Genomic DNA, 17,797 nt, shown 5'->3' on the forward strand with positions numbered 1-17,797 from the left:
GAGTAGTATGTGTTGTACACACATGATATACTTGTATGTGTTACAGTACACAGAGTAGTATGTGTTGTACACACATGATATACTTGTATGTGTTACAGTACACAGAGTAGTATGTGTTGTACACACATGATATACTTGTATGTGTTACTGTACACAGAGTAGTATGTGTTGTACACACATGATATACTTGTATGTGTTACAGTACACAAAGTAGTATGTATATCTGCCATGTCAGCAGTCAACAACAACACCTTGAAAAGCCGCAAGAAATGAAATGATGAAATATTTACAAGTAGCTGCTGATGTTTGAGTGAAGTTGACTAAGAAAAAGTATCTTTCATAAAGTAGTCACCTGGACAGAGAATTGGAATAGTTTTTTATTAAGTATTTGTGAAGACCTGCAGCATAAATAATAGGAGGTCCAAAATGTGTTGGTCTTTGGCATGTTTAACATCATCTGGGTCACACCATTCTGGGTTAGGGTTAGTCACCTCTGACTATTAATGTCATTACTGAATGACACTTGTGTTACAGGTGATAGTCAAACAAGTTGTTACAGGTGATAGTCAACATTTACAAACATTTATTGACTGCTGAGTCAGCATCTTTTGTAACTGCTAAAGGTGTAACAAAGGTGAGTGGGGGAGGTCCCAGCTTTGGGCAGGTGAGTTAGCACAATGATGGTATGGTAAAAAAGTAAAAAGTCTGGACAGAGTCAAGGCTGAAAAAAAGACTAAAAAGCAAATGATTCCAGTTATTCCTCTTCTACCTTCTAGTGGAGTTAGCAGTTTGGCACACCACTTCTTCCACACGCTGAGATGAGACAGGTAGGACTTAGGATTCCACAGGTGAGATGAAGACCTACACTTCCTGTTCCACTCGCCTCCTGCGGACTGAACACAGACATCAGGACTTTAGTCTCTCAGTGACTGAACACAAACATCAGGACTTTGGTCTTCTAATGACTGAACACAAACATCAGGACTTTAGTCTCTCAGTGACTGAACACAAACATCAGGACTTTAGTCTCTCAGTGACTGAACACAAACATCAGGACTTTGGTCTTCTAATGACTGAACACAAACATCAGGACTTTAGTCTCTCAGTGACTGAACACAAACATCAGGACTTTAGTCTCTCAGTGACTGAACACAAACATCAGGACTTTAGTCTCTCAGTGACTGAACACAAACATCAGGACTTTGGTCTTCTAATGACTGAACACAAACATCAGGACTTTGGTCTTCTAATGACTGAACACAAACATCAGGACTTTGGTCTTCTAATGACTGAACACAAACATCAGGACTTTGGTCTTCTAATGACTGAACACAAACATCAGGACTTTAGTCTCTCAGTGACTGAACACAAACATCAGGACTTTAGTCTCTCAGTGACTGAACACAAACATCAGGACTTTAGTCTCTCAGTGACTGAACACAAACATCAGGACTTTGGTCTTCTAATGACTGAACACAAACATCAGGACTTTGGTCTTCTAATGACTGAACACAAACATCAGGACTTTGGTCTTCTAATGACTGAACACAAACATCAGGACTTTGGTCTTCTAATGACTGAACACAAACATCAGGACTTTGGTCTTCTAATGACTGAACACAAACATCAGGACTTTGGTCTTCTAATGACTGTACACAACCATCAGGACTTTGGTCTTCTAATGACTGAACACAAACATCAGGACTTTGGTCTTCTAATGACTGAACACAAACATCAGGACTGTGGTCTTCTAATGACTGAACACAAACATCAGGACTTTGGTCTTCTAATGACTGTACACAACCATCAGGACTTTGGTCTTCTAATGACTGAACACAAACATCAGGACTTTGGTCTTCTAATGACTGAACACAAACATCAGGACTTTAGTCTCTCAGTGACTGAACACAAACATCAGGACTTTGGTCTTCTAATGACTGAACACAAACATCAGGACTTTAGTCTCTCAGTGACTGAACACAAACATCAGGACTTTAGTCTCTCAGTGACTGAACACAAACATCAGGACTTTGGTCTTCTAATGACTGAACACAAACATCAGGACTTTAGTCTCTCAGTGACTGAACACAAACATCAGGACTTTAGTCTCTCAGTGACTGAACACAAACATCAGGACTTTAGTCTCTCAGTGACTGAACACAAACATCAGGACTTTGGTCTTCTAATGACTGAACACAAACATCAGGACTTTGGTCTTCTAATGACTGAACACAAACATCAGGACTTTGGTCTTCTAATGACTGAACACAAACATCAGGACTTTGGTCTTCTAATGACTGAACACAAACATCAGGACTTTAGTCTCTCAGTGACTGAACACAAACATCAGGACTTTAGTCTCTCAGTGACTGAACACAAACATCAGGACTTTAGTCTCTCAGTGACTGAACACAAACATCAGGACTTTGGTCTTCTAATGACTGAACACAAACATCAGGACTTTGGTCTTCTAATGACTGAACACAAACATCAGGACTTTGGTCTTCTAATGACTGAACACAAACATCAGGACTTTGGTCTTCTAATGACTGAACACAAACATCAGGACTTTGGTCTTCTAATGACTGAACACAAACATCAGGACTTTGGTCTTCTAATGACTGTACACAACCATCAGGACTTTGGTCTTCTAATGACTGAACACAAACATCAGGACTTTGGTCTTCTAATGACTGAACACAAACATCAGGACTGTGGTCTTCTAATGACTGAACACAAACATCAGGACTTTGGTCTTCTAATGACTGTACACAACCATCAGGACTTTGGTCTTCTAATGACTGAACACAAACATCAGGACTTTGGTCTTCTAATGACTGAACACAAACATCAGGACTTTGGTCTTCTAATGACTGAACACAAACATCAGGACTTTGGTCTTCTAATGACTGAACACAAACATCAGGACTTTGGTCTTCTAATGACTGTACACAACCATCAGGACTTTGGTCTTCTAATGACTGAACACAAACATCAGGACTTTGGTCTTCTAATGACTGAACACAAACATCAGGACTGTGGTCTTCTAATGACTGAACACAAACATCAGGACTTTGGTCTTCTAATGACTGAACACAAACATCAGGACTGTAGTCTTCTAATGACTGAACACAAACATCAGGACTGTAGTCTTCTAATGACTGAACACAAACATCAGGACTTTGGTCTTCTAATGACTGAACACAAACATCAGGACTTTGGTCTTCTAATGACTGAACACAAACATCAGGACTTTGGTCTTCTAATGACTGAACACAAACATCAGGACTTTGGTCTTCTAATGACTGAACACAAACATCAGGACTTTGGTCTTCTAATGACTGAACACAAACATCAGGACTTTGGTCTTCTAATGACTGAACACAAACATCAGGACTTTGGTCTTCTAATGACTGAACACAAACATCAGGACTTTGGTCTTCTAATGACTGAACACAAACATCAGGACTTTGGTCTTCTAATGACTGTACACAACCATCAGGACTTTGGTCTTCTAATGACTGAACACAAACATCAGGACTTTGGTCTTCTAATGACTGAACACAAACATCAGGACTGTGGTCTTCTAATGACTGAACACAAACATCAGGACTTTGGTCTTCTAATGACTGTACACAACCATCAGGACTTTGGTCTTCTAATGACTGAACACAAACATCAGGACTTTGGTCTTCTAATGACTGAACACAAACATCAGGACTTTGGTCTTCTAATGACTGAACACAAACATCAGGACTTTGGTCTTCTAATGACTGAACACAAACATCAGGACTTTGGTCTTCTAATGACTGTACACAACCATCAGGACTTTGGTCTTCTAATGACTGAACACAAACATCAGGACTTTGGTCTTCTAATGACTGAACACAAACATCAGGACTGTGGTCTTCTAATGACTGAACACAAACATCAGGACTTTGGTCTTCTAATGACTGAACACAAACATCAGGACTGTAGTCTTCTAATGACTGAACACAAACATCAGGACTTTGGTCTTCTAATGACTGAACACAAACATCAGGACTTTGGTCTTCTAATGACTGAACACAAACATCAGGACTTTGGTCTTCTAATGACTGAACACAAACATCAGGACTTTGGTCTTCTAATGACTGAACACAAACATCAGGACTTTGGTCTTCTAATGACTGAACACAAACATCAGGACTTTGGTCTTCTAATGACTGAACACAAACATCAGGACTTTGGTCTTCTAATGACTGAACACAAACATCAGGACTTTGGTCTTCTAATGACTGTACACAACCATCAGGACTTTGGTCTTCTAATGACTGAACACAAACATCAGGACTTTGGTCTTCTAATGACTGAACACAAACATCAGGACTGTGGTCTTCTAATGACTGAACACAAACATCAGGACTTTGGTCTTCTAATGACTGTACACAACCATCAGGACTTTGGTCTTCTAATGACTGAACACAAACATCAGGACTTTGGTCTTCTAATGACTGAACACAAACATCAGGACTTTGGTCTTCTAATGACTGAACACAAACATCAGGACTTTGGTCTTCTAATGACTGAACACAAACATCAGGACTTTGGTCTTCTAATGACTGTACACAACCATCAGGACTTTGGTCTTCTAATGACTGAACACAAACATCAGGACTTTGGTCTTCTAATGACTGAACACAAACATCAGGACTGTGGTCTTCTAATGACTGAACACAAACATCAGGACTTTGGTCTTCTAATGACTGAACACAAACATCAGGACTGTAGTCTTCTAATGACTGAACACAAACATCAGGACTTTGGTCTTCTAATGACTGAACACAAACATCAGGACTTTGGTCTTCTAATGACTGAACACAAACATCAGGACTTTGGTCTTCTAATGACTGAACACAAACATCAGGACTTTGGTCTTCTAATGACTGAACACAAACATCAGGACTTTGGTCTTCTAATGACTGAACACAAACATCAGGACTTTGGTCTTCTAATGACTGAACACAAACATCAGGACTTTGGTCTTCTAATGACTGAACACAAACATCAGGACTTTGGTCTTCTAATGACTGAACACAAACATCAGGACTTTGGTCTTCTAATGACTGAACACAAACATCAGGACTGTAGTCTTCTAATGACTGAACACAAACATCAGGACTTTGGTCTTCTAATGACTGTACACAACCATCAGGACTTTGGTCTTCTAATGACTGAACACAAACATCAGGACTTTGGTCTTCTAATGACTGAACACAAACATCAGGACTTTGGTCTTCTAATGACTGAACACAAACATCAGGACTTTGGTCTTCTAATGACTGAACACAAACATCAGGACTTTAGTCTCTCAGTGACTGAACACAAACATCAGGACTTTGGTCTTCTAATGACTGAACACAAACATCAGGACTTTGGTCTTCTAATGACTGAACACAAACATCAGGACTTTGGTCTTCTAATGACTGAACACAAACATCAGGACTTTGGTCTTCTAATGACTGAACACAAACATCAGGACTTTGGTCTTCTAATGACTGAACACAAACATCAGGACTTTGGTCTTCTAATGACTGTACACAACCATCAGGACTTTGGTCTTCTAATGACTGAACACAAACATCAGGACTTTGGTCTTCTAATGACTGAACACAAACATCAGGACTGTGGTCTTCTAATGACTGAACACAAACATCAGGACTTTGGTCTTCTAAGGACTGTACACAACCATCAGGACTTTGGTCTTCTAATGACTGAACACAAACATCAGGACTTTGGTCTTCTAATGACTGAACACAAACATCAGGACTTTGGTCTTCTAATGACTGAACACAAACATCAGGACTTTGGTCTTCTAATGACTGAACACAAACATCAGGACTTTGGTCTTCTAATGACTGAACACAAACATCAGGACTTTGGTCTTCTAATGACTGAACACAAACATCAGGACTTTGGTCTTCTAATGACTGAACACAAACATCAGGACTTTGGTCTTCTAATGACTGAACACAAACATCAGGACTTTGGTCTTCTAATGACTGAACACAAACATCAGGACTGTAGTCTTCTAATGACTGAACACAAACATCAGGACTTTGGTCTTCTAATGACTGAACACAAACATCAGGACTTTGGTCTTCTAATGACTAAACACAAACATCAGGACTTTAGTCTCTCAGTGACTGAACACAAACATCAGGACTTTGGTCTTCTAATGACTGAACACAAACATCAGGACTTTGGTCTTCTAATGACTGAACACAAACATCAGGACTTTGGTCTTCTAATGACTGAACACAAACATCAGGACTTTGGTCTTCTAATGACTGAACACAAACATCAGGACTTTGGTCTTCTAATGACTGAACACAAACATCAGGACTTTGGTCTTCTAATGACTGTACACAACCATCAGGACTTTGGTCTTCTAATGACTGAACACAAACATCAGGACTTTGGTCTTCTAATGACTGAACACAAACATCAGGACTGTGGTCTTCTAATGACTGAACACAAACATCAGGACTTTGGTCTTCTAATGACTGTACACAACCATCAGGACTTTGGTCTTCTAATGACTGAACACAAACATCAGGACTTTGGTCTTCTAATGACTGAACACAAACATCAGGACTTTGGTCTTCTAATGACTGAACACAAACATCAGGACTTTGGTCTTCTAATGACTGAACACAAACATCAGGACTTTGGTCTTCTAATGACTGTACACAACCATCAGGACTTTGGTCTTCTAATGACTGAACACAAACATCAGGACTTTGGTCTTCTAATGACTGAACACAAACATCAGGACTGTGGTCTTCTAATGACTGAACACAAACATCAGGACTTTGGTCTTCTAATGACTGAACACAAACATCAGGACTGTAGTCTTCTAATGACTGAACACAAACATCAGGACTGTAGTCTTCTAATGACTGAACACAAACATCAGGACTTTGGTCTTCTAATGACTGAACACAAACATCAGGACTTTGGTCTTCTAATGACTGAACACAAACATCAGGACTTTGGTCTTCTAATGACTGAACACAAACATCAGGACTTTGGTCTTCTAATGACTGAACACAAACATCAGGACTTTGGTCTTCTAATGACTGAACACAAACATCAGGACTTTGGTCTTCTAATGACTGAACACAAACATCAGGACTTTGGTCTTCTAATGACTGAACACAAACATCAGGACTTTGGTCTTCTAATGACTGAACACAAACATCAGGACTTTGGTCTTCTAATGACTGTACACAACCATCAGGACTTTGGTCTTCTAATGACTGAACACAAACATCAGGACTTTGGTCTTCTAATGACTGAACACAAACATCAGGACTGTGGTCTTCTAATGACTGAACACAAACATCAGGACTTTGGTCTTCTAATGACTGTACACAACCATCAGGACTTTGGTCTTCTAATGACTGAACACAAACATCAGGACTTTGGTCTTCTAATGACTGAACACAAACATCAGGACTTTGGTCTTCTAATGACTGAACACAAACATCAGGACTTTGGTCTTCTAATGACTGAACACAAACATCAGGACTTTGGTCTTCTAATGACTGTACACAACCATCAGGACTTTGGTCTTCTAATGACTGAACACAAACATCAGGACTTTGGTCTTCTAATGACTGAACACAAACATCAGGACTGTGGTCTTCTAATGACTGAACACAAACATCAGGACTTTGGTCTTCTAATGACTGAACACAAACATCAGGACTGTAGTCTTCTAATGACTGAACACAAACATCAGGACTGTAGTCTTCTAATGACTGAACACAAACATCAGGACTTTGGTCTTCTAATGACTGAACACAAACATCAGGACTTTGGTCTTCTAATGACTGAACACAAACATCAGGACTTTGGTCTTCTAATGACTGAACACAAACATCAGGACTTTGGTCTTCTAATGACTGAACACAAACATCAGGACTTTGGTCTTCTAATGACTGAACACAAACATCAGGACTTTGGTCTTCTAATGACTGAACACAAACATCAGGACTTTGGTCTTCTAATGACTGAACACAAACATCAGGACTTTGGTCTTCTAATGACTGAACACAAACATCAGGACTGTAGTCTTCTAATGACTGAACACAAACATCAGGACTTTGGTCTTCTAATGACTGTACACAACCATCAGGACTTTGGTCTTCTAATGACTGAACACAAACATCAGGACTTTGGTCTTCTAATGACTGAACACAAACATCAGGACTTTGGTCTTCTAATGACTGAACACAAACATCAGGACTTTGGTCTTCTAATGACTGAACACAAACATCAGGACTTTAGTCTCTCAGTGACTGAACACAAACATCAGGACTTTGGTCTTCTAATGACTGAACACAAACATCAGGACTTTGGTCTTCTAATGACTGAACACAAACATCAGGACTTTGGTCTTCTAATGACTGAACACAAACATCAGGACTTTGGTCTTCTAATGACTGAACACAAACATCAGGACTTTGGTCTTCTAATGACTGAACACAAACATCAGGACTTTGGTCTTCTAATGACTGTACACAACCATCAGGACTTTGGTCTTCTAATGACTGAACACAAACATCAGGACTTTGGTCTTCTAATGACTGAACACAAACATCAGGACTGTGGTCTTCTAATGACTGAACACAAACATCAGGACTTTGGTCTTCTAAGGACTGTACACAACCATCAGGACTTTGGTCTTCTAATGACTGAACACAAACATCAGGACTTTGGTCTTCTAATGACTGAACACAAACATCAGGACTTTGGTCTTCTAATGACTGAACACAAACATCAGGACTTTGGTCTTCTAATGACTGAACACAAACATCAGGACTTTGGTCTTCTAATGACTGAACACAAACATCAGGACTTTGGTCTTCTAATGACTGAACACAAACATCAGGACTTTGGTCTTCTAATGACTGAACACAAACATCAGGACTTTGGTCTTCTAATGACTGAACACAAACATCAGGACTTTGGTCTTCTAATGACTGAACACAAACATCAGGACTGTAGTCTTCTAATGACTGAACACAAACATCAGGACTTTGGTCTTCTAATGACTGTACACAACCATCAGGACTTTGGTCTTCTAATGACTGAACACAAACATCAGGACTTTGGTCTTCTAATGACTGAACACAAACATCAGGACTTTGGTCTTCTAATGACTGAACACAAACATCAGGACTTTGGTCTTCTAATGACTGAACTCAAACATCAGGACTGTAGTCTTCTAATGACTGAACACAAACATCAGGACTTTGGTCTTCTAATGACTGAACACAACCATCAGGACTTTGGTCTTCTAATGACTGAACACAAACATCAGGACTTTGGTCTTCTAATGACTGAACACAACCATCAGGACTTTGGTCTTCTAATGACTGAACACAAACATCAGGACTTTGGTCTTCTATTGACTGAACACAAACATCAGGACTTTGGTCTTCTAATGACTGAACACAAACATCAGGACTTTGGTCTTCTAATGACTGAACACAACCATCAGGACTTTGGTCTTCTAATGACTGAACACAACCATCAGGACTTTGGTCTTCTAATGACTGAACACAACCATCAGGACTTTGGTCTTCTAATGACTGAACACAACCATCAGGACTTTGGTCTTCTAATGACTAAACACAAACATCAGGACTTTGGTCTTCTAATGACTGAACACAACCATCAGGACTTTGGTCTTCTAATGACTGAACACAAACATCAGGACTTTGGTCTTCTAATGACTGAACACAAACATCAGGACTTTGGTCTTCTAATGACTGAACACAAACATCAGGACTTTGGTCTTCTAATGACTGAACACAACCATCAGGACTTTGGTCTTCTAATGACTGAACACAACCATCAGGACTTTGGTCTTCTAATGACTGAACACAACCATCAGGACTTTGGTCTCAAACACAAGCTGGTTAGTCTGCACAACAAACAGTGAGTCAGCAAAAACACATCAGGTCAAAGGTGACATCCATTTAAGTGCATCAGTGCAGAAGGTAAGATGGCGTCGGACGCACACGCACACGCACACACACACACACGCACACACACACACTTTCCTGACTGCTGATTGGACGAGAGCATAAACACTTCATCGTATTTTCCCACACTGTGAGAGTCATTGAAGGTTTCCTGACTGCCGATTGGACGAGAGCAGACAGAAGTAAACACTTCAGGTGAGATAGTTGGAGATGTTGTTTTGTTGGAATAATATAATAGTTGATCAAACACCTTTCAACATTTGGGCAAAAATACAATCATTTATATACACCAAACTACAATATTATATATACACGCACTACAATATTTTATATATACCAAACTACAATATTATATATACACCAAACTACAATATTATATATACACCAAACTACAATATTATATATACACCAAACTACAATATTATATATACACAAAACTACAATATTATATATACACCAAACTACAATATTAAATATACACCAAACTACAATATTTTATATACACCAAACTACAATATTATATATACACCAAACTACAATATTTTATATATACCAAACTACAATATTTTATATACACCAAACTACAATATTATATATACACCAAACTACAATATTATATATACACCAAACTACAATAATATATATACACCAAACTACAATATTATATATACACCAAACTACAATATTAAATATACACCAAACTACAATATTTTGTACACACCAAACTAGTTTGAGAATAAACTCACCGGCTCAGAACTACTGTTCTCTGGCCTCATTGTCTGGACTGCCACATTGGTGACCTGGACATGATGTGAACACGCAGCCTTCTGATCTGGAGCATGTTTCACGCTGCTGGTCCCGTCATGCCTGAGGGCTCGGCGCCATTACAACAGCCAGTCGCGGCTTCCGCCGTCTTTGCAGCAACAGTGAAACTCCCGGAGTTCTGGCAGCACGATGCTGAGCCCTGGTTCCAGCTTGTGGAAGCCCAGTTTCGATTACGGGGGATTAGAGCAGATGAGACACTGTACTACCATGTTGTCGCGGCTTTAGACACTCAAACGACGCAGAGAGTTATGGCCGTGCTGAGGGATCCTCCGGCGGCAGACAAGTACGGTGCGTCAAAGACTTTATTGCTGCGGCTGCACCAGCTGTCCGACGCCGAGCGAGCTCACCGCCTCTTGTCTCTCAACGGCCTGGGAGACAGCGAGGCTACCGAGCCAATGGAGAATATGCTCGCATTGCTCGGTTCCGGGGATGCATCGTTCCTTTTCCTACAGTTGTTTCTCCATCAGCTACCGCCCCGGTACGCATGGCGCTCGCCAACCTGCCGTTAGTCACCACAAAAGATTACCGAGGTTTGGCTGAGGAGGCGGACAGGATTCTTCTAGCTGCTCGCCAGTTCAGCGTTCAAGCCCTGCTGCCTGCACCGACCTGGAATGAACCCGAGGAGCTTGATGCTAGCGCTGTGGCTGCAGTGTCGGACCGTCGCCGCAGGGAGGCAGAGTTATGCTTTTACCACCGCCGTTTTGGGACCAAAGCAAAGCACTGCGTGCCGCCTTGCGCTTTTCTGGGCCAGGGAAACGCGAGGGCCGGTGCTCAGTGGCAGCAGTGAGCACGGGCAGAGCGGATAAGCTGCTGTTTGTCACAGATGGCTTGTCAGGCCGCCGCTGGCTGGTGGACTTGGGCGCCCAGCGGAGTATCCTACCTGCATCAGCTGTGGATGCACATGTGAGTGCCGCCAATGGAACCAGCATCCGCACTTTCGGCACCAGGTCAGTGACCGTTTCATTTTCTGACCGCCGGTTCACCTGGGATTTCGTTATTGCCTCTGTGGCCGTACCTATTCTGGGGGTAGATTTTTGTGTGCAAATAGACTGTTGGTGGACGTCTCGAATGGCCGTTTAATTGACTCGGTCGCTTTCTCCACTATTCCATGCACACTGGGAGAGCCGAAGCCTGTGGCCCTCGCCAACACGCTCGCTGTGGGGGATGTTTATCAACGGCTTCTTGCAGGGTTTCCAGAACTGACTGTACCGACGTTTTCGGCAGCGGTCGCAAAGCATGGGGTGGAGCACATAATCCCTACAGTGGGCCTGTCTGTTTTCGCCCGGGCACGGCGGCTTGACTCTGCTAAACTGGCCCTGGCACGGCAGGAATTTGCCACTATGGAGAGACTGGGGATTGTACAACGTTCCAACAGTCCTTGGGCTTTGCCTCTACATATGGTACCGAAGCCTGGGGGCTGTGGCGGCCTTGTGGTGACTTTCGCCGACTGAATAATGTCACCGCGCCAGACCGTTACCCCCATCCCGCACATTCAGGACTTTTGTTCATGGCTGGCTGGGGTGTCTATTTTCTCAAAGGTAGATTTGGTGCGTGGCTACCATCAGGTACCTCTACATGAGTTGGACATACCGAAGACTGCCATAATAACTCTGTTTAAATCATTTGAGCTTTTGAGGATGCCATTTGGCCTGCAGGGAGCAGCACAGACTGTTCAGCGGCTCATGGACTCTGTTCTATGGGATTTACCATTTTTGTTCGTTTATTTTGACGATGTTCTAGTCGTCAGTCGATCAGCCGGGGAACATTTGATACATTTACGGCTGCTGTTTAGCCGGTTGAACGAACATGGGCTGATTGTGAACCCGACCAAGTGCCAATTTGGAGTAACAGACATTGACTTTCTTGGCCACCAGGTGTCCTCGCAAGGTGCTGTTGGGTGGAGGCAATTTCCAAGTTTCCACGCCCACTAACTGTCAAGCTGCTTCAGGAGTTTCTCGGAAAGGTTGATTTTTATCTCATGCACCCCCTGTATGAGGCATTAAAGGGGAGGAAAGGTTCACAGGAGGTGAACTGGTCTCCTGACAAGCTGCAAGCGTTTGAAGACACAAAGTCTTCTCTGGCCAGCGCAACTTTGCTAGCACATCCCTCTCCCCTACTGCTCCTTTGGCTCTCACCACTGATGCCTCAAATGTAGCCGTGGGCACGGTTTGCGAGCAGTGGGTGGCGGGGACATGGCAGCCCCTCGCCTTCTTCAGCAGGCAACTCAGGGCAGCTGAAAGGAAATACAGCACTTTTGACAGGGAGCTCCTGGTCTTGTTCCTGGCGACCCACCATTTCAGGTTCCTGTTGTAGGGTCCATCTCCAAGTTCAGTACGAAAATTAGGCATGTGGCCGGAGAGCACAATGGAGTAGCGGACTGTCTGTCACGGGTGCTTGTTAGTGCTGGGTCTCCACTTTGCAGAGATTGCAGCGGATCAGAGCAAGGATCAAGGGGCAAGGGGCTGTGTAGCGTGGCACTAATTGTTCTTATCACCAGTTTGGGGATTGGTGGATAGGTGGGATGTGACCAGTTATAAGGGGACACACTTCCAGGAAAAATGTGTTGTTGTTGTTGTGGAAAGAAGAATTATTTATTTGTTTGAAAATAAACTCACCAGCTCAGAATTACTGCCTCATTCTTTCGACTGCCACACTACAATATTTTATACACACCAAACTACAGTATTTTATATAAACCAAACTACAATATTTGATATACACCAAATTTCAAAATTGTATAATCACCAAACAAAAATATTTCATATACAACAAACTACAATATTTTATACACACCAAACTACAATATTTTATACACACCAAAACTACCATATTAAATGGTAATATCGCAGACGATCAGCCTCATTTAATCGTAGCTGCCAAAATGGTGATGACGATTCAAATGTGATTCATTGTGCAGCCCTACTAAAAGTACACATGTAGCAGATAAACACACATTGTTCAAACAAAACTAAAAGTACACATGTAGCAGATAAACACACATTGTTCAAACAAAACTAAAAGTACACATGTAGCAGATAAACACACATTGTTCAAACAAAACTAAAAGTACACATGTAGCAGATAAACACACATTGTTCAAACAAAACTAAAAGTACACATGTAGCAGATAAACACACATTGTTCAAACAAAACTAAAAGTACACACGTAGCAGATAAACACACATTGTTCAAACAAAACTAAAAGTACACATGTAGCAGATAAACACACATTGTTCAAACAAAACTAAAAGTACACATGTAGCAGATAAACACACATTGTTCAAACAAAACTAAAAGTACACATGTAGCAGATAAACACACATTGTTCAAACAAAACTAAAAGTACACATGTAGCAGATAAACACACATTGTTCAAACAAAACTAAAAGTACACACGTAGCAGATAAACACACATTGTTCAAACAAAACTAAAAGTACACATGTAGCAGATAAACACACATTGTTCAAACAAAACTAAAAGTACACATGTAGCAAATAAACACAAATTGTTCAAACAAAACACAAACTGAAGCAATTTGTTGCAAAATTCAGTCATTTCCCTTGCATTAGTTGGCGCTACGTGGGCGCTTTTGACAGCACTACTAATTGGCAACAAGCAAAACAGCTGTGTGCGTGTCCACGTATCTACATACCTCCATATTGTACTTTAAGTGTAGTTTTGAAGTGTAAATACCTCCATATCATACTTTGTGTAGTTTTGAAGTCTAAATACCTCCATATTGTACTTTGTGTAGTTTTGAAGTCTAAATACCTCCATATTGTACTTTGTGTAGTTTTGAAGTCTAAATACCTCCATATTGTACTTTATGTGTAGTTTTGAAGTCTAAATACCTCCATATTGTACTTTATGTGTAGTTTTGAAGTCTAAATACCTCCATAGTGTGATTAACGTGTAGTTTTGGGACTTGTGCAGATCCCAAATACACTACATCAGGTAAGGAAAGTAGGTCCTTTAATATCCCGTCATCAAGTAGAAAAAGAAAAGTAGAGGAGGAGATCCAGAATGCTCTTTTCTTCTCTGACTCTCTTGTTGGAAATGTGAGACAAGAAGCAGAGCTGGAACTCCCCTGACTCCATGCAATGAGCTGATTGTGTGTGTGTGTGTGTGTGTGTGTGTGTGTGTGTGTGTGTGTGTGTGTGTGTGTGTGTGTGTGTGTGTGTGTGTGTGTGTGTGTGTGTGTGTGTGTGTGTGTGTGTGTGTGTGTGTGTGTGTGTGTGTGACTCACTCAGGTCATTGTTCTTGGTGATGGCAGCAGCAGCTCTGGAGCGTGGTCCCTGCTTGGTGAAGTGGTAGCCAAACTTCACGATGCTGTTGTTCTCCTCCAACATTTTAGCTATCTCCATCTCCACATTGGTGCCCAGCTGCTGCCTCTGGACCACAGACATGTCATTCAGTCCAGGACTTGTCACATATGTACCAGAACACACTTTAGCTATCTCCATCTCCACATTGGTGCCCAGCTGCTGCTTCTGGACCACAGACATGTCATTCAGTCCAGGACTTAACACACTTTTTCATCATCATGTGTCCAAGCTTGGCATCAAGAGGTCTCCACATCAGGCTGGCGCTAAACTCAATTGGGAAAGTCTCCCAAGTTCACATTCAGTTCCATGACTATGAATTGAGGTTGCAAACAGGAAGTAGAATTGCAATACATCCGTCTGTTACTATTGTTATAACTTCTAACTGACCTGGTTGTTTATGTTGATCCTACAGTATCTTCTCTATTTGACCTGGTTGTCTATGTTGATCCTACAGTATCTTCTCTATTTGACCTGGTTGTTTATGTTGATCCTACAGTATCTTCTCTATTTGACCTGGTTGTCTATGTTGATCCTACAGTATCTTCTCAAACTGACCTGGTTGTCTATGTTGATCCTACAGTATCTTCTCTATTTGACCTGGTTGTCTATGTTGATCCTACAGTATCTTCTCTATTTGACCTGGTTGTCTATGTTGATCCTACAGTATCTTCTCTATTTGACCTGGTTGTCTATGTTGATCCTACAGTATCTTCTCTATTTGACCTGGTTGTTTATGTTGATCCTACAGTATCTTCTCAAACTGACCTGGTTGTCTATGTTGATCCTACAGTATCTTCTCTATTTGACCTGGTTGTCTATGTTGATGCTACAGTATCTTCTCAAACTGACCTGGTTGTCTATGTTGATGCTACAGTATCTTCTCAAACTGACCTGGTTGTCTATGTTGATCCTACAGTATCTTCTCTATTTGACCTGGTTGTCTATGTTGATCCTACAGTATCTTCTCTATTTGACCTGGTTGTCTATGTTGATCCTACAGTATCTTCTCTATTTGACCTGGTTGTCTATGTTGATCCTACAGTATCTTCTCTATTTGACCTGGTTGTCTATGTTGATGCTACAGTATCTTCTCTATTTGACCTGGTTGTCTATGTTGATCCTACAGTATCTTCTCTATTTGACCTGGTTGTCTATGTTGATGCTACAGTATCTTCTCTATTTGACCTGGTTGTCTATGTTGATCCTACAGTATCTTCTCTATTTGACCTGGTTGTCTATGTTGATCCTACAGTATCTTCTCTATTTGACCTGGTTGTCTATGTTGATCCTACAGTATCTTCTCAAACTGACCTGGTTGTCTATGTTGATCCTACAGTATCTTCTCTATTTGACCTGGTTGTCTATGTTGATCCTACAGTATCTTCTCTATTTGACCTGGTTGTCTATGTTGATCCTACAGTATCTTCTCTATTTGACCTGGTTGTCTATGTTGATGCTACAGTATCTTCTCAAACTGACCTGGTTGTCTATCTTGATCTCCGTCAGCGTGTCGTTGTCTCGCAGCGCGTGGATCAGCGTCTGAATGCCAGCACCGGTGATGAAGTTGGACTCCAAGTTCAAACTGCGCAGCGTCTTGTTCTCCCTCAGCATGTCAGCCAAGGCCTGCAGAGACAAGACTGGGAAGGTGAAGTTCCTCAGGTGTTGGAGGACCATGGCTGCTCACCACTGCGACGGGGTCGTTACTCCGTGTGGCCGCCATGCTGAACTTGCTCACATGCGTGTTCTTCTCCATGGCTTTGGCTAGGTCTTTGAGTGTGGGGATAGGAATGTTCTGGAGCAGCAGCACCAGAGTTAGGTCCAGCAGACAGCAGCATGATGATGACACACACCTACCTTTATGTTGTTCAAGTTGACCTCCACTAGGGAGGGGTCATTGCCTTTAATCCTGCTCAGGGTTTCTTCTACGTTTGTGGGGTTGGGGGGCTCGTCAAAGACGGGGTTCATCTTCTCCCCTTTCACCACATCTTCAGAACAACAAGGTTAGCATGAAGCCAGAAAGGAGCAGGAGTTCTTCATTCTTCTACTCACTGTTGTAACCTCCTGTGCCATCGTAGGTCTGAGTGCTGGTGACCAGCGTGTGGACCCCCAGGATGGCTGCAAACACACACACACACACACACACACACACACACACACACACACACACACACACACACACACACACACACACACACACACACACACACACACACACACACACACACACACAAACTTGTCAGCCTCTCAAGGTCACAACCAAGCAAGTCTTCATTACCTGCAAGGTCACACAGTTCTGTATCTGTGGCGCTGGACAGGGCCTCCTCTAACTCTGGGTCAATGGTGGTGACGTCCTCCTGCCGGCTTTCTACCGGCTTCTGCTTGGGAATAAAGACTTTACCTAGGAGAGAAACACATGACACACTATAGTAAGAATAAAGACTTTACCTAGGAGAGAAACACATGACACACTATAATAAGAATAAAGACTACCTAGGAGAGAAACACATGACACACTATAATAAGAATAAAGACTTTACCTAGGAGAGAAACACATGACACACTATAATAAGAATAAAGACTACCTAGGAGAGAAACACATGACACACTAT

The 17,797-nt window shown here is 41.7% G+C and overlaps 1 protein-coding gene across 1 annotated transcript in view; it reads right to left on the minus strand.

Annotated features, from left to right (window-relative positions):
- Positions 1 to 364: 364 nt before the first annotated feature.
- LOC133640647 (tropomodulin-3-like) overlaps positions 365 to 17,797 on the minus strand; it is a 42,842-nt gene continuing 25,409 nt past the window's right edge. Inside the window, exons 4-10 of the mRNA XM_062034192.1 lie at positions 17,464 to 17,586; positions 17,238 to 17,303; positions 17,043 to 17,173; positions 16,873 to 16,980; positions 16,668 to 16,811; positions 15,110 to 15,254; positions 365 to 893 (exon numbers count right to left, since the gene is read on the minus strand). Of these exons, the coding sequence (XP_061890176.1) occupies positions 862 to 893; positions 15,110 to 15,254; positions 16,668 to 16,811; positions 16,873 to 16,980; positions 17,043 to 17,173; positions 17,238 to 17,303; positions 17,464 to 17,586 (749 nt within the window). The 3' untranslated portion in view covers positions 365 to 861. The remainder of the gene's footprint in view (positions 894 to 15,109; positions 15,255 to 16,667; positions 16,812 to 16,872; positions 16,981 to 17,042; positions 17,174 to 17,237; positions 17,304 to 17,463; positions 17,587 to 17,797) is intronic.

Source organism: Entelurus aequoreus, linkage group LG02 (assembly GCF_033978785.1).
Source record: "Entelurus aequoreus isolate RoL-2023_Sb linkage group LG02, RoL_Eaeq_v1.1, whole genome shotgun sequence".
Taxonomy (NCBI): Eukaryota; Metazoa; Chordata; class Actinopteri; order Syngnathiformes; family Syngnathidae; genus Entelurus; species Entelurus aequoreus.